This window comes from Vespula vulgaris, chromosome 24 (genome assembly GCF_905475345.1).
Source record: "Vespula vulgaris chromosome 24, iyVesVulg1.1, whole genome shotgun sequence".
Taxonomy (NCBI): Eukaryota; Metazoa; Arthropoda; class Insecta; order Hymenoptera; family Vespidae; genus Vespula; species Vespula vulgaris.
The window spans coordinates 1,641,474-1,665,613 of record NC_066609.1 but is presented as its reverse complement, the minus strand read 5'-3'; the positions used below and the strand labels follow the sequence as shown (position 1 = coordinate 1,665,613).

General features: G+C 29.1%; 5 protein-coding genes across 20 annotated transcripts; 3 read left to right on the top strand and 2 right to left on the bottom strand.

Annotated features, from left to right (window-relative positions):
* The first annotated feature begins 330 nt into the window (after positions 1–330).
* LOC127072129 (clathrin heavy chain) lies at positions 331–11,016 on the top strand. Of its 2 annotated transcripts, none has more exons than XM_051012313.1 (15): positions 331–912; positions 1,845–2,052; positions 2,197–3,155; positions 3,278–3,712; positions 3,835–4,288; positions 4,380–4,699; positions 4,783–5,048; positions 5,169–5,403; positions 5,484–5,866; positions 5,949–6,246; positions 6,377–6,817; positions 6,902–7,464; positions 7,674–7,902; positions 7,983–8,058; positions 8,176–11,016. In XM_051012313.1, exons 1-15 carry the CDS (start codon positions 871–873, stop codon positions 8,307–8,309), a joined length of 5,043 nt encoding a protein of 1,680 aa, XP_050868270.1. In that variant the 5' UTR covers positions 331–870; the 3' UTR covers positions 8,310–11,016. The 2 variants fall into 2 exon arrangements, with proteins under 2 accessions (XP_050868270.1, XP_050868271.1); XM_051012314.1 differs by having other exon boundaries at positions 332–912; positions 7,674–7,896.
* Positions 10,875–12,363, bottom strand: LOC127072144 (ribonuclease P protein subunit p29). Its single transcript, XM_051012355.1, has 4 exons — positions 12,248–12,363; positions 12,002–12,141; positions 11,508–11,898; positions 10,875–11,386 (listed from the first exon to the last, which is right to left on the bottom strand). The coding sequence occupies exons 1-4, from the start codon at positions 12,261–12,263 to the stop codon at positions 11,250–11,252; spliced, it is 684 nt and encodes a 227-aa protein (XP_050868312.1). The 5' UTR covers positions 12,264–12,363; the 3' UTR covers positions 10,875–11,249.
* A 74-nt stretch (positions 12,364–12,437) lies between these two features.
* Positions 12,438–16,605, top strand: LOC127072140 (RILP-like protein homolog). 4 transcript variants are annotated; one of them, XM_051012350.1, is made up of 7 exons: positions 12,438–12,629; positions 12,935–13,285; positions 13,365–13,497; positions 13,598–13,725; positions 13,811–14,181; positions 14,294–14,392; positions 14,478–16,605. In XM_051012350.1, the coding sequence occupies exons 2-7, from the start codon at positions 12,974–12,976 to the stop codon at positions 14,599–14,601; spliced, it is 1,167 nt and encodes a 388-aa protein (XP_050868307.1). In that variant the 5' UTR covers positions 12,438–12,629; positions 12,935–12,973; the 3' UTR covers positions 14,602–16,605. The 4 variants fall into 4 exon arrangements, with proteins under 4 accessions (XP_050868307.1, XP_050868308.1, XP_050868305.1 ...); XM_051012351.1 differs by having other exon boundaries at positions 12,439–12,629; positions 12,992–13,285; positions 13,365–13,506; XM_051012348.1 differs by having other exon boundaries at positions 12,440–12,629; positions 13,365–13,506.
* A 41-nt stretch (positions 16,606–16,646) lies between these two features.
* On the bottom strand, positions 16,647–21,629 carry LOC127072136 (microprocessor complex subunit DGCR8). Of its 11 annotated transcripts, none has more exons than XM_051012340.1 (7): positions 21,576–21,629; positions 19,426–19,889; positions 18,957–19,040; positions 18,491–18,875; positions 18,130–18,407; positions 17,619–18,052; positions 16,647–17,535 (listed from the first exon to the last, which is right to left on the bottom strand). In XM_051012340.1, the coding sequence occupies exons 2-7, from the start codon at positions 19,877–19,879 to the stop codon at positions 17,203–17,205; spliced, it is 1,968 nt and encodes a 655-aa protein (XP_050868297.1). In that variant the 5' UTR covers positions 19,880–19,889; positions 21,576–21,629; the 3' UTR covers positions 16,647–17,202. The 11 variants fall into 11 exon arrangements, with proteins under 11 accessions (XP_050868297.1, XP_050868291.1, XP_050868294.1 ...); XM_051012334.1 differs by lacking the exon at positions 21,576–21,629 and adding an exon at positions 20,505–20,942; XM_051012337.1 differs by lacking the exon at positions 21,576–21,629 and adding an exon at positions 20,683–20,942 and having other exon boundaries at positions 19,426–19,879.
* Positions 21,630–21,659: 30 nt separating this feature from the next.
* LOC127072141 (protein NipSnap) lies at positions 21,660–23,684 on the top strand. 2 transcript variants are annotated; one of them, XM_051012353.1, is made up of 6 exons: positions 21,660–21,800; positions 21,883–22,086; positions 22,240–22,419; positions 22,666–22,834; positions 22,911–23,178; positions 23,239–23,684. In XM_051012353.1, exons 2-6 carry the CDS (start codon positions 22,004–22,006, stop codon positions 23,385–23,387), a joined length of 849 nt encoding a protein of 282 aa, XP_050868310.1. In that variant the 5' UTR covers positions 21,660–21,800; positions 21,883–22,003; the 3' UTR covers positions 23,388–23,684. The 2 variants fall into 2 exon arrangements, with proteins under 2 accessions (XP_050868310.1, XP_050868309.1); XM_051012352.1 differs by having other exon boundaries at positions 21,874–22,086.
* Positions 23,685–24,140: the final 456 nt, after the last annotated feature.

Sequence of the window (24,140 nt, the reverse complement as noted above, 5' to 3'; positions counted from 1 at the left end):
TTAAATTATATACAGGCAGTCCTACTTTTCATTTCTTATTTATTTTGTTAATAATAAGAAAAATAAGAATGAATTTTCTAAAAGAAATATTAATGTTTGATAAGAGAGCAGCACATGCATCATCGTACTATCTCTCTTGCACGTAACGAGCAACGAAGATGGTGGCACGAAGAGTGTGTGAGAGAGAGAGAGAGAGAGAGAGAGAGCGATAGTGCGAGAAAGAGAAGTGAAGAGTAGAGGGAGTGAGAAAGAGGAATAAAGTGGAGAGGGAGAGAGAAAGAGAGTGAGGGTAACGGTCTGAAGAAAGGAAGGGGTGGCGTTCGAAGCACGGAACAGAATCCGATAGCTTGTATTCTTGCGCTAGTACGCTAGACGATTGAACATTTAAATTCGGTAACAATCTTACTGTAAGGTATTATCTTCTGTATTGAAAAAAGATATCTCGCGAATATATAGATATTTTTTTCATAGAATATATTATCCATCGTTTAAATCGTAATAACGTGAGGAAGTAAAACTTCCGCTTTTGGGGAACTATTTCTGGTTAGGGGGGCGGCCTTTAGCGGCCATGATGGGTGTCAGCGGCGAGTAGTGACGGCATTCGCTTTGCGTCAGTTGGTTTTGTGCGCTCTGATGGTTAATCAAAGGTTTTTCGAGAATAAAAAGCGCACGATAAGCCGGGAACGATTGTAAATAGACAAAAAACGATTAATCGGCCGCTGGATAATCCCAACGTAGTATTTGCGGCGATATTAATAAAAAAAGAAAAAGAAAAAGCAAAGGAAGGAAGAAAGAAAGAAAGAAAGAAAGAAAGAAAGACAGAAAGAAAAATTAATTTCCGAGGTAATTCGTTGAAAAGTAATCGTAAAAATGACGCAGCTACTACCCATAAGGTTTCAGGAACATCTTCAGGTAAGTGACCCGTTTCTTCTCTCTCTCTCTCTCTCTCTCTCTCTCTCTCTCTCTCTTCTCTTCTCTCTCTCTCTCTCTCTCTCTCTCTCTTTTTCTCTCTTTTATTTTTTCTTTCAATTCTTATTTCACAACGTATGGTTCTTTATATTATCAGATAATACGTTAACGCGATCCATTGGTTTATCCTTGCCATTTTATTTGTACCTTTTTCTATTCTCATTTCAACGAGAGAAGGACAGATAAATTTATTAGCGACTTATATCGAATGCATTTTAACGATTAGAACGGAAGTTTCGAAAAGAGCATTCGAAATGACGTTACTTTGACAGGTATATCGTGGTACTCTTTGATCTTTCTATTATATCATATAGATCGTATCGTCGTTCGACGACGCAAAATAACGTATTTCTAACGTCGACGAAATCGATGATGGTTTTATTTTATTATTGAGCCAAGTTATCTCGACACGAATCGAAGTTCGAAAGAATAGATCGATTATTGCTAATAGTACGCGATGAAAGAGAGACAAGGGCCACGTCTACTCGACACGTACGCCCCTTCCTTCCGTTGCCGTTGAAAATTACATTTTCCTTCTTTTTTCAAACTTTGTTTAATTTGAAATTTTAAACACTAATTTGCAATTTTCAAATTAAATTATTATTCCACTTATCTTTTTTCTTTTTCTTTTCTTTATATCTTTGAAAATGTGGGTCATCTTTGGATAGATATAAGATATTATAATTTTAACAGTTGTAATTGATTTTTAATTTAATACAGAAGGATGTTTTAAAATATTTCTTTTTTTGTATTACAATCGTTAACTGATTCTTCTTTTATTAATTACCGCTTTGAATTATGTCGTAGAAATTTTATGTCGGAACAGTTATATACCAGATAACGATTATAGTTGTTATAAAATATTATTTTTATAGCTCACCGCTGTTGGAATTAATGCGAGCAATGCCAGCTTCAACACGCTCACTATGGAATCGGATAAATTTATTTGTGTTAGAGAAAAAGTGGGTGATACTTCCCAGGTAGTTATTATTGATATGAACGATTCTACCAATCCTACTAGAAGACCTATCTCAGCTGATTCTGTTATCATGAATCCTGCGAGCAAAGTTATTGCACTCAAAGGTAAAACTCTAAGTTGCGTTTTCTTTTTATTTATATATATATATATATAAAAGTTCACATCGAATTGATGATAAATACATAATTTATACGTGGATATTCCATATATTCTGTCGTTAACAAATATTCATATTTTATTTCGATTAGCTGTGAAAACATTTCAAATATTCAATATTGAAATGAAATCAAAGATGAAAGCCCATACTATGACAGAAGATGTAGTGTTTTGGAAATGGATATCTATAAATACTTTAGCACTAGTAACCGAAAGTGCAGTTTATCATTGGTCTATGGAAGGAGATTCCACTCCTACCAAGATGTTTGATCGCCATTCATCCTTAAATGGATGTCAAATAATTAACTACAGAACAGATCCAAAACAGACGTGGTTATTATTAATTGGTATTTCTGCCCAGCATAACAGAGTAGTGGGTGCAATGCAACTTTACTCTGTAGATAGAAAATGTTCTCAACCGATCGAAGGACATGCGGCTGCTTTTGCACAGTTTAAAATGGAAGGAAATCCAGAACCTAGTAACTTATTTTGTTTTGCCGTTAGAACGGTTCAAGGTGCAAAACTACACATTATAGAAGTAGGGCAACCTCCCTCTGGAAATCAACCATTTCCCAAAAAGGCTGTAGATGTATTTTTTCCACCAGAAGCAGGAAATGATTTTCCTGTTGCCATGCAAGTTAGCTCTAAATATGATGTCATATATTTAATCACAAAATATGGCTATATACATATGTATGATATTGAATCAGCGATCTGTATATTTATGAATCGAATTTCGGGAGAAACAATTTTTGTTACTGCACCTCATGAAGCTTCTGGTGGTATAATTGGTGTAAATCGGAAAGGTCAAGTTTTATCTGTATCTGTGGACGAAGAGAATATCATTCCATATATCAACGGAGTTTTACAAAATCCTGAATTGGCTTTGAGGATGGCAGTAAGGAACAATTTGTCTGGAGCCGAAGACTTATTTGTACGAAAATTTAATATGCTCTTTCAAAATGGGCAATATGCAGAAGCTGCAAAAGTTGCTGCAAATGCTCCAAAGGGAATTCTAAGAACTCCAGCCACGATTCAACGATTCCAGCAGGTGAATATAAATAGAAATCTTTTTATCTATTTATTGCTTAATTTTCTTGAAGTTAAGGAACATCGAAAAAATGTATTTTTGTTGATTATTTTTTTTGAACGAGACAAAAATTCTTTTTATAGGTTCCTGCTACACAAGGTCAAACTTCACCACTGCTTCAATATTTTGGAATTCTGCTTGATCAAGGACAATTGAACAAATATGAATCATTAGAATTATGCAGACCTGTATTGGTACAAGGTCGTAAACAACTTCTTGAAAAATGGTTGAAAGAAGATAAATTGGAATGTAGCGAAGAATTGGGAGATTTAGTAAAACAAGCTGATCCTACTCTTGCTTTAAGTGTTTACTTAAGGGCTAATGTACCCAACAAAGTTATACAGTGCTTCGCTGAGACTGGTCAATTTCAAAAGATCGTTCTATACGCCAAAAAGGTTTCTTATACTCCAGATTATATATTTCTTTTAAGAAATCTTATGAGAATTAATCCTGATCAAGGTGTAGCATTTGCACAAATGTTGGTTCAAGATGCAGAGCCCTTAGCTGATATTAATCAAGTAAGTTTTGTAATTATATTATTTTGAAAACTATTATTACCCTTTACAATGGAATTTTATTAATATTTAATTAACATTTTATTGATTATTTATTTATTTGTCTTATTTGAAAATTGTTGTAGATTGTAGATATATTTATGGAGCAAAATATGGTTCAGCAATGTACAGCATTTTTATTAGATGCACTTAAAAATAATCGACCAAGCGAAGGAGCTTTACAAACACGCCTCCTGGAAATGAATCTAATGTCTGCTCCACAAGTAGCCGATGCAATTTTAGGCAATCAAATGTTTACTCACTATGATAGAGCGCATGTTGCACAATTATGTGAAAAAGCTGGTCTATTACAACGTGCTTTGGAACATTACACGGATTTGTATGACATCAAGAGAGCAGTTGTTCATACACATTTATTATCACCCGATTGGCTTGTAGGATTTTTTGGTACATTGTCTGTAGAAGATTCTCTTGAATGCTTAAAAGCTATGTTAACGGCGAACATAAGACAAAATTTACAAATTTGTATTCAAATTGCAACGAAATATCACGAACAATTGACAACTAAAGCGCTAATAGGTATGTATACTTATATGAAAAATTTAGACCTAGATTAATTTTTGTTCCTGAAATCAAAAAATTATTTAATCACATTGTTATATATTTACAGATTTGTTTGAGAGTTTCAAATCTTACGAAGGTTTGTTTTACTTCTTGGGATCAATTGTGAATTTCAGTCAAGATCAAGAAGTACATTTCAAATACATACAAGCAGCATGCAAGACAAATCAAATTAAAGAAGTTGAACGTATATGTAGGGAAAGTAATTGTTATAATGCTGAACGTGTTAAAAACTTTTTGAAAGAAGCTAAGTTACCAGATCAGTTACCTTTGATCATAGTGTGCGATCGATTTGACTTTGTGCATGACCTAGTCTTATATCTTTATCGAAACAATTTACAAAAATACATAGAAATATATGTTCAAAAAGTAAGTTATTGTTTCAGAATAAATCCGAATTTTTGTATTGTCGTATTGAACGATGACGTTTAATTTCAACTGTTTGATTTCAGGTAAATCCATCACGTTTACCTGTTGTAGTAGGTGGTTTGTTAGATGTTGATTGTTCAGAAGATATAATTAAAAATTTAATTCTTGTGGTACGAGGGCAATTTTCTACCGATGAACTCGTAGAAGAAGTTGAAAAACGAAATCGACTGAAATTATTATTGCCGTGGTTAGAATCTCGTGTTCATGAAGGATGTGTAGAACCTGCTACTCATAATGCACTGGCAAAGATTTATATTGATAGTAATAATAATCCAGAAAGATTTCTCAAGTAAGTTATATATAATAAAAGTGTGACAATTATTTAATAAGATTGAGAAAGAATAATTTGTCTTTGTAAGGGGAGAAAAAAAAGAAGATACTCTATTTTTTTATTTGATTTATATTTTAGAGAAAATCAATTTTACGATAGCAGAGTAGTGGGTAAATATTGTGAAAAACGTGATCCACATTTAGCTTGTATCGCTTACGAACGTGGTCAGTGTGATAGAGAATTAATAAGCGTGTGTAACGAAAATAGTCTTTTCAAAAGCGAAGCCAGATATTTAGTAAGACGTAGAGATCCTGATCTTTGGGCTGAAGTTCTCTTAGAGGGTAATCCATACAAGAGACCATTGATCGATCAGGTTGGTAAAATTACTATGTACTTTCATATACATGTACAAAACATTTTTTTTTTTAACAATATTATTCTTTCTTTCTATAGATCGTTCAAACAGCATTATCAGAGACACAAGATCCTGAAGATATATCAGTCACCGTAAAAGCATTCATGACGGCCGATTTGCCAAACGAGTTAATAGAACTTCTCGAGAAGATAGTACTCGATAGCAGCGTATTCAGTGATCATCGTAATTTACAGAATCTCTTGATCTTGACAGCAATAAAGGCTGATCGCACACGCGTTATGGAATATATTAATCGTTTAGATAATTATGATGCGCCTGACATTGCCAATATTGCTATCAATAATGAACTTTACGAAGAAGCTTTTGCGATCTTCAAGAAATTTGATGTTAATACATCAGCTATACAAGTTCTTATTGAACAAGTAAACAATCTCGATAGAGCATATGAATTTGCAGAGAGGTAAATCAAAATGATCTACAAATGAATACAAAATGAATAGAAATTCAGTTAAAAATGATTAATTTTAATTCAATAATTACAGATGTAACGAACCAGCTGTTTGGTCGCAATTAGCTAGAGCACAATTACAACAGGGTTTAGTCAAAGAGGCTATTGATAGTTTCATTAAAGCTGATGATCCGTCAGCATACGTTGATGTGGTAGAAACTGCTCATCGTACTTCCCATTGGGAAGATTTGGTTCGCTATTTACAAATGGCACGTAAAAAAGCACGCGAATCGTTCATAGAAAGTGAATTGATTTATGCATACGCTCGTACCAACAGACTTGCCGATTTGGAAGAATTTATTTCTGGGCCTAATCATGCCGATATACAAAAGGTATCAATGATAGTATATTCAACCTTAAATATATAATAATAATATATTTCATTATGATATGACATTTCATATGATCGTTTATTATGATTTAATTATTTAACTTAATTTTTTGTTCTTTTTTTTTTCATAGATTGGCGATCGATGTTTCGAAGATAAAATGTATGAAGCAGCAAAACTTTTGTATAACAATGTATCAAATTTTGCTCGATTAGCTATAACATTAGTTCATTTGAAAGAATTTCAAGGAGCTGTGGACAGTGCTCGCAAAGCTAACTCCACGCGTACTTGGAAAGAAGTTTGTTTTGCTTGCGTAGACAGTGGAGAGTTTAGACTAGCACAGATGTGCGGGTTACACATTGTTGTCCATGCTGATGAACTAGAAGATTTAATCAATTATTATCAAGACAGAGGACATTTTGAAGAATTGATTAATCTTTTGGAAGCTGCCTTAGGATTAGAAAGAGCTCATATGGGAATGTTTACAGAATTAGCCATATTGTATAGTAAATACAAACCTCAAAGAATGAGAGAACATCTTGAACTCTTTTGGTCACGTGTTAATATACCAAAGGTATGAAAAATGTACATATACAAAGAAATTGTATATATTGTTAAAGGACGACATAAGATAACAATATCTTCTCAATCGTTTCAGGTTCTTCGTGCAGCCGAACAAGCACATTTATGGGCAGAACTTGTATTTTTATATGATAAATATGAAGAATATGATAATGCAGTGTTAGCAATGATGCAGCATCCTACCGAAGCTTGGCGCGAGGGACACTTCAAAGATGTAATTACTAAAGTGGCAAATGTTGAACTATATTATAAAGCTATACAATTTTATGTTGAGTATAAACCACTGCTGCTAAATGATATACTGCTTGTACTCGCACCACGAATGGATCACACAAGAGCAGTTGCATATTTCACAAGGACTGGACATTTGCAATTAGTGAAACCTTATTTGAGATCAGTTCAAGCACTTAATAATAAAGCAATTAATGAGGCTTTAAATGGCTTGCTCATAGACGAAGAGGATTATCAGGGCCTGAGAACATCGATAGATGCGTTTGATAATTTTGATAATATTGCGTTAGCACAACAATTGGAAAAGCATGAATTAATTGAGTTCAGAAGAATTGCTGCATATTTATACAAAGGAAATAATCGATGGAAACAATCCGTAGAGCTTTGTAAAAAAGATAGATTGTTCAGGTAAGTACAATGCGCATTAGTTCACAAAAAAAAAAGAAAAAAAAAAAGAAAAAGAAAAAAGAATCGAATTGTAAACTCACACCGCTGCGCTTTTTATTTGCTGCAACAAATTAAAGATAAATTTTTCTTTCTTTCTCAAGGACGTTTATATTTCTTCTACATAAATTTTTAATCATGTTTTTTTTTCTTCCCTTTCTTTGTATCAATAGGGATGCTATGGAGTATGCTGCAGAATCTCGAGATGCAGAAGTTGCTGAAGCACTATTAGAATGGTTTTTGGAAAGAGGTTCAAAAGACTGTTTCGCAGCATGTTTGTTCCATTGTTACGATTTGCTTCATCCAGATGTTATCTTAGAACTAGCGTGGAGACATCGTATATTATCTTTTGCTATGCCATATCTTATTCAAGTAGCACGCGAATACATTACTAAGGTAAAGGTAAATTTATAAATTTTATTATAATATATTCATATTTATCAAATATCTAGCAATTTATCATTTAATAAAATCAATTATAGGTCGATAAGTTAGAAGAGGCAGAAAGTCGTCGAATTGAAGAAACTGATCATCAGGAACATAAACCTATGATCATGCGTAAGTATCAAAGAATATTTGTAAAAATTTATAGAAAATGTATTTTAAAGTATCCAGTGATGTGATATCATTATCAATAATATTGTAATAATCATTAATATTTCATCTGATTTTTAGCGGAGCCTCAATTGATGCTAACTGCAGGACCTGGTATGATGGCACCTGGCTATGCACCTCAAAATGTATATGCTACACCTCCACAAAGTGTGTATGCACCTCCTGCAGCCGCTTATCAAGGGTATGGTATGTGAGATATACTATGCAATGTATCAAACAAAGCAGGTCAACAAAGTCTACTTTTCTATAAAATTTAGGTAAAACAAGATTATTTTATTAGATTGTAGTCATAATTAATTGCTGAAGAAAAAAAAAAAAGAAAATATGAAAAAAAAAAGTGTTAGAAGAAAAATACTGTTGTATTGAAATCTCATTGTAACACAATGAAAATAATAAGCGCAAGCGCAAAATTATTTTCAAGCATTCTACTGTTTATATTAAATCTTGTAAACATTTCTTAAATTGTTAAATGTATTACTAACAACCGGATTAAACAGTTTCATTTTTAAATAAGAAGCACCCCATATTGCAAACTAAGTATTAATTAATATAAATATTTTAAAGAAAATACAATGACAAATATGTACGATATGGTATAAATATTTTCTAATATCATATTGTCAGTTCTATAGTTCATTATTAATTGTTTCATGTTATTAAATGCAACGTAGTAAGAAATAACGTAGCGTTGTATACTACTATGTTGAAAAAGGAGATAAAAAATTTGATTGATGTATTAATGTTTGTACAATTTAGTTTACACAAATTAATATTACATTTATATATGGCCGTCTCTATTATGTTGTACTATAAATTTATATTTATTGAATTTCTTTCTTTCATGCTATGAAGTGCTTCCTTTGATTATAAAATATATTAATGTGAGCGCATGCAAGATTTTCTTTTAAGTGAATTTTATACTCATGTTAAGTTAAAGATTCCAAGAACAGTAAATTGTTAATGTCATATATACATATTGTTCTCAGTTTATTCAAAAACATTATTATTTAAATAATTGGAGATAAATTTTAATTTATTATATACTATGTTTCCTTTTTTTTTTTTTTTTCTTACATAATTGGAGAGAAGTTTCCGATACATCATTATAATAGTAGGATATATTGCGAAGCATATATATAGTTATTGAAAAAGGGAATTTAAAATATAACTATGATTGCCTGGATGTAACAGCGCTATGACATATTTGAAGATTTACATATTGTATGTGTAGCACGTTTTATATATATGTATAATATATATATATTATATATATATATATATATATATATATATATATGTTGGTAATAAGACGCGAAAAGAAGCTTTATAATATTGCCTAATAAAAAATAAGGTTCATCATTAAAAAAAAAAATTTCTGTTTATCCTGTGAAATCAATCGGATTGTAAAATGTCTCATTATCATATTGATGTATCGATATGTATTTATTCGATTGTATATTCACATCTCTGTTTATTATATACAACATTTTTACTTCTAGCCAAGAAATATGGCAATAAATTATACACAAAGAATATAAATAAAATTGTCTACGTGTATGCAAGTGTAATAGGGTAAAAGAGATTATTTCTTAATTCGTTGTATGAACATTCAGTCTTTAATGTTTTTTACTTATTCCGTGCATGAAGAGACTACTACGTTTCTTATTTTAACTATTAAATTTACATTGTTACACACTTATAGTATTTATAATTATTCAAACAAAATAGATTTTTAAAGAGATAGCAAAATATCTAGTTATAATTCAATCATGACATTAACTTGTTGATCAATTTATGTTCTATGTACAAAACATTTAATATTTGATTCAATGTACAATATGTGATTTTATCTTTATCTATTTCTATACATTGGTATCTCTGGCACATCTTACATGTCACGTTCCTGAAAGGTCTATTTCACAACATTAAAACATCTCAATTAAGATTTTTGCGTTTCATAGATCACAAAGAAAAACATTGTAATATCTCGAAAACCTTGTCGTACATCAAAGATATTAAACGAAAGTTCTCTAAAATGAAATATTTCAAGGTAAAATATAGGGCACAATATATTTAAATTTTATTTAACATTTAGGATCAGAGATAATGTTCTGATGTATTTGTAATTGTACAACTTTCGTTTAGTGTCCAAATATTAGGAATATGTGTTAAGTCAAGGTGATACAAATGAGAATGTTTAACATTTCCAAAAATTAGTTCGTCCTTTTCCAAGTTAAATAGTAAACAAATTCTATATCGTTTAATATTTTTATTTTATGTGTTAATTTGATTGGGGATTATTATAGTATTAATATCATAACATTCTATTATTATTAATTTTGATCAAGTATTGATACACTGAATTGAAAATAGAATTGGTTAATAATTATATATATATACATATACATATATATATGTATGTATGTATATAATTATATATCGTACTGCTATTCAATGTAACATGTAAGTAGTATATATATACATATATTATATCGTATTCTATATCAGAGTGAATGGTATAAGAAAAATAAATAATTCTAATAACTATAATAAATGATATAAGTCCATGCGCCAAAACCAATGGAATTGTAATTTGTGGCAAAGAAAGTTCACAATGATATTTTAATGAAAAGCAATCTTTATTAAAAGTTGCCTTATTATTTTGCTCATAGCATACATAGCATGGGCTAATTATATTATGTATATTTAAATGATACAGTAGGATAAAGATATGAAATTTAAAAAAAAAAAAAAATTAATAAAATATAAAATATATTATTTATTAGGTAAAATACGTTCTGAGATAGTGAAAATGTAGAAATACGATGCTCACGCTTCAAGTATTTTAATAACTTATTATTGTATCAGCTATTATATAATAGATGTTTTTGTGAACATGCTGTTTTATGCCTAATTTTCTAACATATATACGTATACATATATATGTATACATGTAGATTTTATTTACATACACTTACATTTTAAATAGATTGCGTTATAGCATTCAAGTATTATTCTACGAAAAATTTGAATGTATTTTAATGAACATGAATATTACTCTATAAGAAAGATATCTTATAAATAATGTGTACTTTGATGCAAAATATCATACATTGTACATAAATTAGAGCTTGTTATAATTCAAAGGTATGTGCGCTTTTAAATTTTTTAACTGTTCTTTCAGTAGGTCTTATGGACAACTGTTTTCCATATATTTGCAGCGTTAATTCATGTAAGTAAAGTTCTATTACTATAGCATCCTTTGGTAAGGCTACAATAAAAATGTTTATTATAACATTGTAACGATAAGACATAATTTTTTTTCACATTATTCCTTATATTTATCACTTTATTAATTATTTGCTAATAAATACGATATTATTAATACTTACTGCGAATAACATTGTCTGTACTACATACTTTGAAAGTATTCTTAGTATCTTGCACAACTATACCATTAATACCAACTAAACTAGGACATTTAGATTTGACTACAGAGATTTTAGCACCATGAAAGTCGGCTTTTATTAATTGTTGATTTATATTCTCCCAATTAGAATCAATTGGATTATGAGTCGCATTGGATGAAAATTTATCACCCAAAATGTTTTGTATATATTTTAACCACAGTTCATGGAGTGGTAATAGATCTGTATATTTTAAACCATTTCTATTACTAATTTTACCTAATCCAAGTAATATCCGTTTTCTCGTAGTTAAAAATTTTTTTTTGATTTTAATATTTCTCGTAGCTTTAGATCTAAGTTTGCTAAATATATAAGTCTATAATAAGAATATAAAAAACGATGAATGTAACTTAAAATATGTAAATTGTCTTAAAAACAAATCTTTTAGGTTATGTTTACAAATAAATAATGTATCATACCTTTCTCAATTCATCTGCTGCAGATTTCATATCAGACGATGGTAGTAAGTTTTGTAAAAAGTTCATAAGATATTGTTCACTATTTTTACAAGTTGTAACGCATTTTGTTAAATTAACCGATAAAGGTAAACATACTTCCTCTATAAGAAAAATATTGCATATTAAATTGATATATTACACATATATACCTCTACATATTTAACATATATTTTAATTATATCTTTATTTTATTATTTTAGTACTTACGAGATTCTTTCTGCATTTTTATAATATTTATAAAATTTCTTGACTTCGCACAAACGTTCACATCCAAACTAAAACGACGTATGATCTCGAGTCAGTGCTACCAACAGAATATATATATACATACATTATATCGTAGTAATATCGATAGTGTTTGATATCGATATTCTCGAAGAGATAGCCAATCAGAAGAGTCGCAAGATAACCGCGATAAAAGATTTAACCTCGTCATGCTCAAGTTTAGATCTTGGATTAGACAGTTCATATAAAAAAGGACTGACATTGCATACGTTAGTCATCAAGTGTAGACGAAATTATACTTGTTGAACTGAAATTTTTTGTGTGCTGAAAAAAAATGTTTTTACAATAAAAAAAAGTTCTCCGTGTACGTAGAAATCTAATTTTCATCATATTGCCGATTAAAGTATTTTTTCCTATCTATAGAAAAAGTTATGACAGTTGTCAATTTGTTTTTTATTATTTCAAATAGTTTAGAATTATAGAATAAAAGTTAATCATTTTATCTTATTTTAATCAAAATGAATGATGAAAGTATAAATGTCGTGACTGATATTTATTTGTACTAATAAAAAATTTAGCTTGCTGTAAATATATGTATGTTATAGGATTTATATATAATCCAAACATTATTTTGTAACATGTATTTTAAATATATTTTTTTGTTATTAGGTTTATTGTAAGGAAACAATTTTCATATAAGTATTATTCATGCCTTTTTGTCTAAAGCCCAATCAAACTTCTACAATGGAAGAATATTCTGTGGTATCAGATGTCTCGGTAGTAGATGTCTATGATATTGCCTCAGAAATAGGAAAGGAATGTGAAAAACTTATAGATCTTTTTGGTGTTGAGTCTGTAACAAATCTTATGCCAAAAGTTATTAATGCTTTAGAATTGCTCGAAAATCTTGCAATTAAAAATGAAAGAGAAAATACTACAGTTCAAGAATTAAGGGCTAAAATTATACAACTTGAAAGTGATAAAATTGGAAAAGCTGAGGATAGACAAAGATTTGAAAAAGTAATGGTTATATTCTTATAAGTATTTAGAAATCAATATCAAAACCTACAAATATTATCTCTAATCTTAACTCTATTAGGAGTTGGAGCAGATCGAAGAACATTGGAGACAAGAATCTCGAGATTTAGTTGGCATGGTAACTAGATTACAAGAAGAGAATAGACGATTGGCAGAAGCTTTACGAGAATCACAAAGTGATAGTCAGTACAGCGGTAAACAAAGTACTAACCAATCATCCCATAACTGCTATTAATAATTTATATATAAAACTTCTTTTATAATTATAATGATTATATATATGTTGATTTTTAGCTTTTACAGCTAGTCAAGAAGTGGATGTTTCAGTTTTACAACATTTAAGATCTATGATAGATAAGCAACGTGATCAAATTAGAGCAAGGGATCGAGAACTTACACAAAAGAATTTAGAAATAGAAAATGTAAAATAATATTTATCGATTTGTACGAGTATAAAAATTGATCATTCGCTTAAATCTTGTTTCTAATTTTTTCATATTTTTTTAGCTAACATCACAAGTTGAAAAACTTGGAGTTGTTGGAAGAGAATTAAAACGTAAGCAACGCCAAGCACAAATGCAAGCACGTGGTCTTGTAGAGGAAAGAGCAGACTTCTTAGCACAACTGCAAGATCAAAATCGAGAATTAATACAACTGAGAGGTAGACTTGGACTAGCCAAAAAAGAAAATGAGGATTTATCTAAATCACAAGGGTGTCCTGATCTGACAAATAAAGCTGTATATGATCTGGATGATCCAGATAGACCCAGATTTACTACTGCTGAACTAAAAGAAATCTTGCATGAAAGAAATGAATTAAAAGCAAGAGTTTCAGATTTGGAAGATGAATTAGAATATTATCGACCAAAACCAGAAATGTATGTTACTATATTATTTAGTTAAAGAATTATGTTTTTCTAATGATTTATCATTTAATTTGCAATATCATTTTTAAATAAAAATGTATATTTTTATTTAATAATATTCCAGACCTATAGATGACAAAGATGCACCTGTACAAGGTCCTCTTCCTTATGAACCAGATGATGCACCTTGGAAAAAATCATCTGAGTCTGGTATTCGTAAATTGTATGCATTATCTATTTATATTTTGTAAATTATATTTCATTAATTTCTTGTATACTTCATCATTCTATTTGATTTATCTTTACAGTTTCCGAAAAATTTTCTCGGAATCCAGCAGCAGCTTTTTAGGCGGCAGTAGTCCTCGACGAAGTCTTTCCAGTCTTTCAAAAATGGCACTATCCAGTAACAGCACTTGCGATGAATCTATGTAATGTATTTTTCAGTTGTTTGGTATGAAAACAACTATATAACAAATTTTCAAAAAATTTCCTCATACATAACGTTAAAAAAATCATTTATAAATCTAGAGATTTCTTTAACATCATAATATGATACTGATTTAATCATTTATTAGAACAAAAACGATAGATAATGTAATCATTTAGAACTTAGTTTTTTGATAGACACATACATATAAGTATGCAAAAATAATGAAAATAATTACAGCTCTCAGAATAATTGAATAACATGGTAATTTGATACTTAGCGATACGTAACAAGAATAAGCTTTCACAATCGAAACGTATTGAATTTTCTCTCTCTAAAACTATCATATTACATTGATCTATTTATTATACAACCAGACTGTAGTAATTATTTTTCTGTGACTCGATATCCAAAGGTCAACAATATTTAATAAGAATTGATCACAATGAGAAACGAATTTCATCGTATATAATATCATTTACTTCATATATACTATTTATAATTTGCTTCCAAAGTTTATCTCTTTAAAATTTTTTAAATATATATATTTTTTTACACATGAAGATATTTTAAACTGCGAATTATAAACATGCCAAGTAAAAACTATATTATTCATATTCAGTAAATTTTATTTATCTTTTTATATATAGGTGAGAGACATATTAACTGTTATCAAAAATTTGGTAGAGATATTCAATTTGCATAAAAAAATTCACTTTTTGAATATGACGCAAGGGATGCAAAAGAATCTTTCCATTACATATCTATAATTAGCACCTATATTATTACTAGAAAATTACAAAAATGACAACACTTTTGTGCCATTACATGTTAATCTAGCAATGTTATACACAACGTGTGTTAGATATACACACGCAGCTCACTTTACACTTTGTAAATATGCACGGAACTGTGATTATTTTATAATCGCATGTTTATTATTATTACTATTATTTATAAAAAAATTTCTAAAACAAATAGATTATACAATAGTATAATAACGAAGTAATTGGTATTGCATATATATATATATATATATATATTTATATATATATATCCAGAAGTATTTTAATATATATATATATATAATCGTAGTTACAGTACTGTCTGTATATTGAATAAATATGATGAAAAACCTGTGTATAACATTTTTTGAAAAGTATAGTATTTAATATATCTGGTATATACATACATACAACATGCAAACTAAACATGCGATTGAATGTAATTTACTCTTTAGTAATTTATACAATACTCTTATGGCATTTGTTAATATGTATAAAGTAGATAGTAATTATAATGCTTATGTTTTAAAATATATATACTGACTTTGAAAGAGCCAAAAGATTATTGATTAATTGATTAGGTATATTATTATGTTATAAATAGATATTAATAATCATTGTCCATTTATATAAAATTCATGGTTCCTTATAGTATCAAAATTAGTATTCATTGTTCTCAAATAATCACAAAAATGAAATTTTATAGATTTCAAGTATTATTGTGTTATTTGCATTTAATCTAGCAGATGCAAAAAATAATGTCTATTATTGGCGAGATAAATTGTTTATATATATATATATATATATATATAAACATATATATACATACATGTATTCCATATTAATTGGTTATTATACAAAAATATCAAAAAAAAGAAAACAAAATGAAAAGATTAATTGAATAATTTAAAAATAATATTTTTATTGCATTTTTGTCCTAATTATAAGAATTTTGCTGTCAGATTTTAATACTTTAAACAATAACTTCTTATGATTTTTTTAACTACATCGTTTTGATAAACGAGATATATACAACAAGTAAAATATTTATTAATAAGTTCTATATATTATTTGTTAATTTTAAGTATGAAATATGCATCATATAATTTGAATTATAACCAGTAAAAAACTTATGTTATTATAGAAAGTTCTCTCATTATTAAAAAAAATATATATATATCTAATGTATTCTTTCTTAAATAAAAATAATGATTTTACAATAAATTCTTTTGAAATATTTTCAATGATTCATGAAAGTGGTTCATTTAATTTGAAGTATCATTAAAAAATTAAAAATTCATATACTTATTCATTTCGTAATACGAAATACGTTGATACCGACAAGATATAATCTCGATTATGTATGACTAGTGTTTTATTTTTATTGTTGATACTTATAAGTATTTTTGATTACATCATACACATTCTGATATTGTATCTTATATTTAATTATTACAATATAGATATAAAAAGCAAGTTTTTCTTTTTTATTAATAATATTGTTCTGTAAAAGAAACAATGCAAAAATGTAGAAGCTACAGTTTTCAGTTAAGTAAAGATTAGATAATGTATATTAAAAATGATATATAAAAAATTATGTGTATATATATATTAATATATATATATATATATACACATACACGCGCACACACACACATACATATCACGTTTGTTTATAATACAAGAACTGTTAAGAGAACTTTTACACTTTTTTCATGATACATTTCGACCATATACGTTTTTTTTTTCTTTTTTTTTTTCTAAAATCAATTTAATATATTTCTTTCGTATCAATAGACCTCCCTAAATTTGACTAGTATACTACAAATCTACATTATTTAAATTAGCTGAAGAACCAGTGGGTAAATCTAATGGTACAAATTTACCAATAGGTTGTATTGCTTTATGTTGTTCAGCTAGTTTACGCATTTCTTGTCTAAGTTTACCTAATATTGCATGATTCGGTTGATTAACTGCTGCTTTTCCTTGCAACAATGTTATTTCTTGTTCTAATTGTTTTTTTTCTTTAAAGGATTTTACACTTCGTGATCCGTACAATCTTAACAAGGAACCCCAGGATTGAATGTGTGGATGCATTAGTTGTAAAATTGCCTGAGCTGCTCTTTGTTTTCCATCTTTCTTATTACGACATACCTATATAAATTTTTATATTAATATTATCTCTCCTTTTTTTTTTTTTTCATTAGTTTCATTTAATGTATCGTCTAAATACTTACAACTGTAGCTTCGTGTTTTCCAACGCGCATTGTAAATTCATTACGTTGGTGTTTCAATGTATTTACAGAATAATTAATATGCATATCCCCTAAACCATAATTCCTTTGAAGACAAGTAATCAAAATTGCATGTGGAGATGGTTCGGTCGTTTTTGCACAAAATTCTGCTACCCGTGGATCCGTTATTGAGATTTCATCGAAAAATGACAAATCTGCATCAGAATTTCCTCTGGATGCTTTAATCGTTCGACTAGAATTACCAGACCCGTTATCACCATTTTCTCCAGAAATCTTATCTCTCATTTGTGGAATCAAAATTTCTAGAGTTTTGCGTGCTGCATTAGCTTTTGCTTGTTTTTTGCTACTACCAAAACCACTGCCGTATTCCATGTCATTAATACACACTACTGCGGAATATGGTGTTGCTGCATTTTCTATAATTAATACTTTATATGAAGTAAATCGTTTCTATAAATTCATGAAAACTTAAATATTAATTATAATTTTATACCTAGTTCCTTAAATTTATATGTTGGTTGTTTTTTTAACGCATGTTGTACGTATTCGTGAAGAATACAAACATAACTTTTGCCAGAGGGATTCATTATCCAATGTTTCGATGGCCTTTGCGTACCACTATCTTCTCCTGTTGTACTACTGCTGCTTCCCGTCATCCCTGAACTTGTAACTGGGAATGTTATTAACTTCGTACCATCGGGTAAAGTTGGACGTTCCAATTGCTTACGATGTTTTTTATTTTTTGTGAACTTTCTACGAGCAGACCATGATCTGAAAAAGTATGTAAATTTGTTAGACAAATTCTTGAGTTGTCATGTATAAAAATGGAAATTAATTAAGTAAAATTCACTTACTGAAATCTCATGACTTTAATAGCTTTAAAACGGAAGAGTGATTGACAATAATTTCTAAGTTGTTCGCTGTCTAAAGAATGAGCTGCTCGGTTTTCTTGAATGGTCTCTATTTTTGCACTGGGAAGACTACAAACTTCAGCAGAGGGCTCGCGATCTTTTTCTTTCTTTTTTTCTTCTTCCTCTTCGTGTAATGCTCTTCTGTATTGAAGACAAGGTATTGCACTAACAGGGACTTCATGTTTTCTTACACTTCCTGGACCAAGAAAATATGGTTTGGCTAATGTACAAACTCTGCTTTGTTTATGTAAATACAGTGGCATTCCACTGTTATGTGTTACTTGTACCCAACCTTCGGGCAAGACATCAAAATGATTATGTCCAATTTCTAAAAGAAGTAATTGATTATTATTATTATTATTATGGCTTTTGTTTAAAATAAACTTTTTTGTAAAATTACTTTACTTACCATCTAAAACAAGTTTTTCCTTTTCTTCATATGGCATACTATCTTTCTTGTCTTTCCTCTTTCCTTTAAATTCTTCTGGTAAACCTAGTACATAATACTTAACTAAAAAAGGTACTTGGCAGCTGCATGATCTGTACTAAAAGTACAAAAAGAAGTAATCTTACTTCCTCCTGTCATAATTAACTAATATCCATATGATGCAAGATATAAACGTATATATCTTGTGAGAGATATCTTGTAGTATTAGAAATTATGCAAAGTCCAAGAATATTTATTTATTTATTTTTTTTTTTACAAAAAAAAATAAAGTAATGCTAATTATATAGAATTTAAAATATCTAATACTTTTCATTTTGTCTTATTAATTTAGAAGATTTGAAAACACAACACTTGTCTAAAGTAATGATCATTATAAAATTAATGATCATTATTTTCTATTATTTTTATACATAAAGAAATTAAAAATTACCTTCTTCAAGCATAGCTTCGATTTCTTCATCTGGAACATCAGAATCCATGCTCTCGTTCGTATCAGAGTCCATGTCTGAACAATTTTGATCTGGATGTCGTTCTAGATCATCCAACACATCAAATTGTCTTAAATCATCATTGGTTACAATGTCATCAGCATTTGATTCTGCTTCCTGGCTGTCCAAACCATTAACTGCATCAATAGCAGCATTTAGAAGATTAACATCATCTTCCATTGTTTCATTACAATGACTTTGATCAAACATCTTTTCATGATTGTTATGATCAATATTTGATTCTATACTTCGAGCACCACCATCCTTATTATATAGATCATCTTTTTCTTGATAATTTATATCCATGAACTCTGGTTTCTCCATGTTCCTTTGCATCTGCAGTTGAAAGTCTTCTGTATTGTTTTCTTCTTTGTCAATATCCATTGAAAGAGACATCTGCGAAACACTATAATGTCCGAGTATTTATATTAGAGCTAAAATTAAAAAGTACTACTTATTTTTTAGGTGTAAAAAGATTTTATACATTTCGTAAAATGGATAACAAATTATCTTTAATTATAAACAATAGTAAAAAACAACAATATTGGAACCTAACAATAACTTCCAAACGTAACATTCTTCTAAGTATCAAGCTTGTTGTGTGGCCACACCACTTTCACCAATGAGGCCAAAGTCCAATCGATTTGAAACCATTTGAAAAATGGCAACGAAAATTGGACATTTGCATTAGTGTTAGCAGTCTGGGGCCTGTTATATATCCAAACGGTATATTGCATATGAAAGTTGTTTGTTGTAATTAGAGGAGAGACGATCAAGGTATAATTGCGGTATCATATCAGTTCACTAGCCCCACAGCTAGACAGGGACAACATTGAAAAATTGAACCTGTTACTAACTGGGGTTGTGCTCTGATAATAGATATAATTTTCAATTTAACAGATATACAGAATTTATCCGATACTATATGTGTGTATAAACAAAACTGTGTGTTCATTCTTTCGATGACTGAAATATTAATATAATACTATAAAATTCTTTTAGCCAAACAGAATATACTTACATATAATACGATTATATTTCAATAGTTTCAAAAAAAACAAAATAAATCTTATATATTTTTGATAAAAAAAAATTTATCAAAAACATATAAGATAATAGAATTATTTGCAGAATTAAAATCTTATTTATAAAGAAAAATATATTTATATTATCCTAAATACGAAGAATTACGTAAATACTTATTATCAGGTCACATTTACTATTCATTAATTACCAACAGATATTTACGTATGTACCAGAATGTATTTATAAAACACTCAAAACGTATTCCCTGTTTTTATCCCCCCTGACTAGGCGTCGACAATCGAACAAGACAATTGATCCACGAAAAGAAATTATATATACTGACAAGTGATAATGATTTTAGGAAAACAATTTTTTTCGAACTATTGTGCATTGGACAGAGAAAACTGGAGCTTTCTGATTGGTTAAGATCTACGTTGTAAGTTCAGTTTAAGGTTATGAACAAAGCAATGATATTCTCTAAACGAATTAATTTTCTCAAGAAAAATAAACATTTGAAGATTCTTTCTCTACAAAAAAAAATTATTAAACAATTTTTGCTCATTAATAACTAAGAAATATAAAATTTAATTATGAGTTTCCTCTTCAAAAATTGTATTGTCAATGATTAGCGTAGGAGTCCGAAAATTCGTAGCTAAATTCAAATTGTTTTATATCAACGATAATCTCAGATATATAATCAATTATATTCCTTCTCTTCTTTGATTTTCAAAAGGAGTTTATTAGTATTTATCGTAAAAAAAAAAAAAAAAAAAGAAACTAAAAATTATTTGGTAAGTTTCATTAAGATCGAATAAAACAAATTATAAAAATACAATTGTAATTATATTAATTTCGTCCTTCTTACATAACCTTATCTAATTTCCAGATTTCCTAATAAATAATAATACAACAAGAATACGCACTTAATACATTCAAAAAGAAATGTAAATAATAATGTAACCTATTATCGAAAAAATTTATTTTTAAAAAGTACAGTCGAAGAGTAACAAGTCACTCGACGAAGTATGAGAGACAAATGGAAAAGAAATTTAAAAAGAGGTCGTACGAGATCTGTGATTCTCCCCACTTCTCGTTCTCTCGTTACGAATTGCTGTACTTATGTATACGACGGAGGAAAGACTGACAATGAGTAAATGATAAGCTCTTGACGTACACAGAAGAGAGGCGCACGCGCTATAGAAGTGAAAGGCAAGAGAAAGAGAAAGAGAGAGAGAAAGAGAGAGCGAGCGTGGCATAGGAGATTAATCAGATAACAACAATTTTGATGGCCGTAAGTTCAGCAGTCATTCCGTGTAGAAAGAAACAATCACGAATGGAGATTATGAATAAAACTAAATCAACAGCGTATTTAGGCGGCCTCACGCAGTGTATTCTCGTTAACGAGTCGTGTTTAACTACAAGGTTAAACGAGCTTAATTCTGAAGTTTATTGGGCGCGAAGTGGTGGATATCTATTTTCGAGGATCCAATAAGAATGGCTGCCGTTTTAAGAAGATTCAGAACCGTGCAGGTCACGGTAATCGACAGGCCAAAAACATCATTGTTTATTAACACCCGGTAGGACGATTAGCAGGATATTTTGTTGAAATAAAAAGAAAAAAGATAAAAAAAGAAATACGAATATTGATCTTAATTATTTATCTGATACTTTATCTCAATGAAGTTCAAATAAAGATGCTTTCAAAATAGCCAACAAATCGTATGTTTTAGGTCTCTGGCAAGGTCATTGGTACGGCAGGATAGCAAGAGATGGATAAGCAAACTTTTGGTAAGAAAGATCGAACCAACGAAGGAGTCTCATTCGCGAATGCTTTCAGACAAGGATGTGATTTATGCTTTACATACGCATAATATCCGTCCTGATTCCATCGATAAATATTTAACTAACTAGTAAGTAAAATGGCATTATCTTGTCGTGCATTTTACCGTCTGTCGACCTTTCGAACTAATGACTCATTAACGTATTTTGAATCGGTGTTTATGAATTTCTTTTATATACAGATTATTTATATATTATCAATTTATTTTATAGTTGATTAATTTTAAGAAATTTTCTTTAATAGAGAATATATTTTGACCAAGTATGTATGCATGCGTGTATATATAACGTGATCTTCTATTTAATTTTATTTTCAGCGAACAAAATGTTAATCTAATACATTCGAAAAAATCTGATCTGAAATGTGAATTGGTTGGATCATGGACTGTTTCAGTAGGGGATTTAGATCAAGCTTTACATCTCTGGCAATATACTGGTGGCTATGAACGTATTGATTTTGCACAAATTTTACTTTCTAAAGATGAGGTATATTGATTTACTTTGACAATTTGGTAAACATATTGATACTTATTTTGTGTAATATGCATTTTGTATGTGTCAGAACTATCAACTTTTACTCAAGGAACGTGGAAATTATTTAAGATCTCGTCATCTACAATATTTATTGGCATTTAGTTATTGGCCGCCTCTTGAAAAACGTAAAGGTCCAAACATATATGAAATACGAAGTTATAGCTTGAAACCTGGTACAATGATCGAATGGGGCAACAATTGGGCTAAAGCTATTAATTTCAGACGTAATAATGATGAACCTTTTGCTGGTTATTTTTCACAAATTGGAAGGCTGTACAATGTTCATCACATTTGGTGTAAGTTTAATATTAGGATGTGTCTTACATATAATTGGAAAAAATGTATTTTATTTTCAGGCTATAAAGATCTTCAATCACGGAAAGATACACGCGAAAGTGCATGGAGATTACCTGGGTGGGATCAATGTGTGGCATACACTGTACCTCTTATAAGAGAGATGCATTGTCGCATATTAAGCCCAACTACGTTTTCCCCCACAAAATAAATTATCATTCTTGCAAATACCAATGCATTTGTATAATATCACTTATTATTACTTATCTATCGATGTAATAATGTAAAAACATTTGTTATAATGTACATCATAGATATATATAATTCTGTAATCTATACGCGCAATATGTTGAATGCTAAAATGTTTTGTTGTATTACAACTGGCAGAATGTATTTTGCTACTATTTCAAATTCTATATTATGACTATAAGTAAATGCAAGTTATTTTATCCATTGTCAGTTGAAGCACAACATTTATGTATAGATGAATATACAATATTACTCTTTACAGCAGAGTATGTTTTTTTTTTTTTTAATAGACATCTATTATTTTTAATATATTTTCTTTTATGATAAAAAAAGTTTTAATTTTTATATAATTCAAAATAAAAATTTTCTTTTGTTTATTATATCCAGATTTTTTTTGTATGTTTTGACTAAATTTATTAAATGTAATTCAAAAGTTTATAACATGTAAAGAAAAAAAAATTTATATATAAAAATCGTTTTCTTTTTAATAAAAGTTAAATAATGAAGGGAATCGAATTAAATCATTCCATATTTATAAATTTTCAACCATTATCCAAAATTATAAATTTCATTTTCAATTTCCAATTTGACAATATAATCAAAAAATGAGAATAGATTTTTATGCAGTATCGTTTTAAAACGATATTAATTTAAAAAAAGATTATTGCAATAAAATTATATATGTTATCCATATAATGCTTCATTAATTAATGTT

Coding starts and splice junctions, on each gene's coding strand:
- LOC127072141 (XM_051012353.1), top strand. CDS start 22,004: ATGGCTGCCGTTTTAAGAAGATTCAGAACCGTGCAGGTCACGGTAATC. Junction 22,420..22,665: donor GATAAATATTTAACTAACTA/GTAAGTAAAATG, acceptor TTTTATTTTCAG/CGAACAAAATGTTAATCTAA. Junction 23,179..23,238: donor CAATGTTCATCACATTTGGT/GTAAGTTTAATA, acceptor TTTTATTTTCAG/GCTATAAAGATCTTCAATCA.
- LOC127072144 (XM_051012355.1), bottom strand. Junction 11,899..12,001: donor CAGCAGATGAATTGAGAAAG/GTATGATACATT, acceptor TTCTTATTATAG/ACTTATATATTTAGCAAACT. Junction 11,387..11,507: donor TACAGACAATGTTATTCGCA/GTAAGTATTAAT, acceptor TTTTTATTGTAG/CCTTACCAAAGGATGCTATA.
- LOC127072140 (XM_051012348.1), top strand. CDS start 12,974: ATGCCTTTTTGTCTAAAGCCCAATCAAACTTCTACAATGGAAGAATAT. Junction 13,286..13,364: donor ATAGACAAAGATTTGAAAAA/GTAATGGTTATA, acceptor TAACTCTATTAG/GAGTTGGAGCAGATCGAAGA. Junction 13,726..13,810: donor AGAATTTAGAAATAGAAAAT/GTAAAATAATAT, acceptor ATATTTTTTTAG/CTAACATCACAAGTTGAAAA.
- LOC127072136 (XM_051012340.1), bottom strand. CDS start 19,879: ATGTCTCTTTCAATGGATATTGACAAAGAAGAAAACAATACAGAAGAC. Junction 19,041..19,425: donor CGAAGCTATGCTTGAAGAAG/GTAATTTTTAAT, acceptor ATTATGTACTAG/GTTTACCAGAAGAATTTAAA. Junction 18,408..18,490: donor ATTAAAGTCATGAGATTTCA/GTAAGTGAATTT, acceptor ATACTTTTTCAG/ATCATGGTCTGCTCGTAGAA.
- LOC127072129 (XM_051012313.1), top strand. CDS start 871: ATGACGCAGCTACTACCCATAAGGTTTCAGGAACATCTTCAG. Junction 3,156..3,277: donor CGATTCAACGATTCCAGCAG/GTGAATATAAAT, acceptor TTCTTTTTATAG/GTTCCTGCTACACAAGGTCA. Junction 5,404..5,483: donor AGAGACCATTGATCGATCAG/GTTGGTAAAATT, acceptor TTCTTTCTATAG/ATCGTTCAAACAGCATTATC.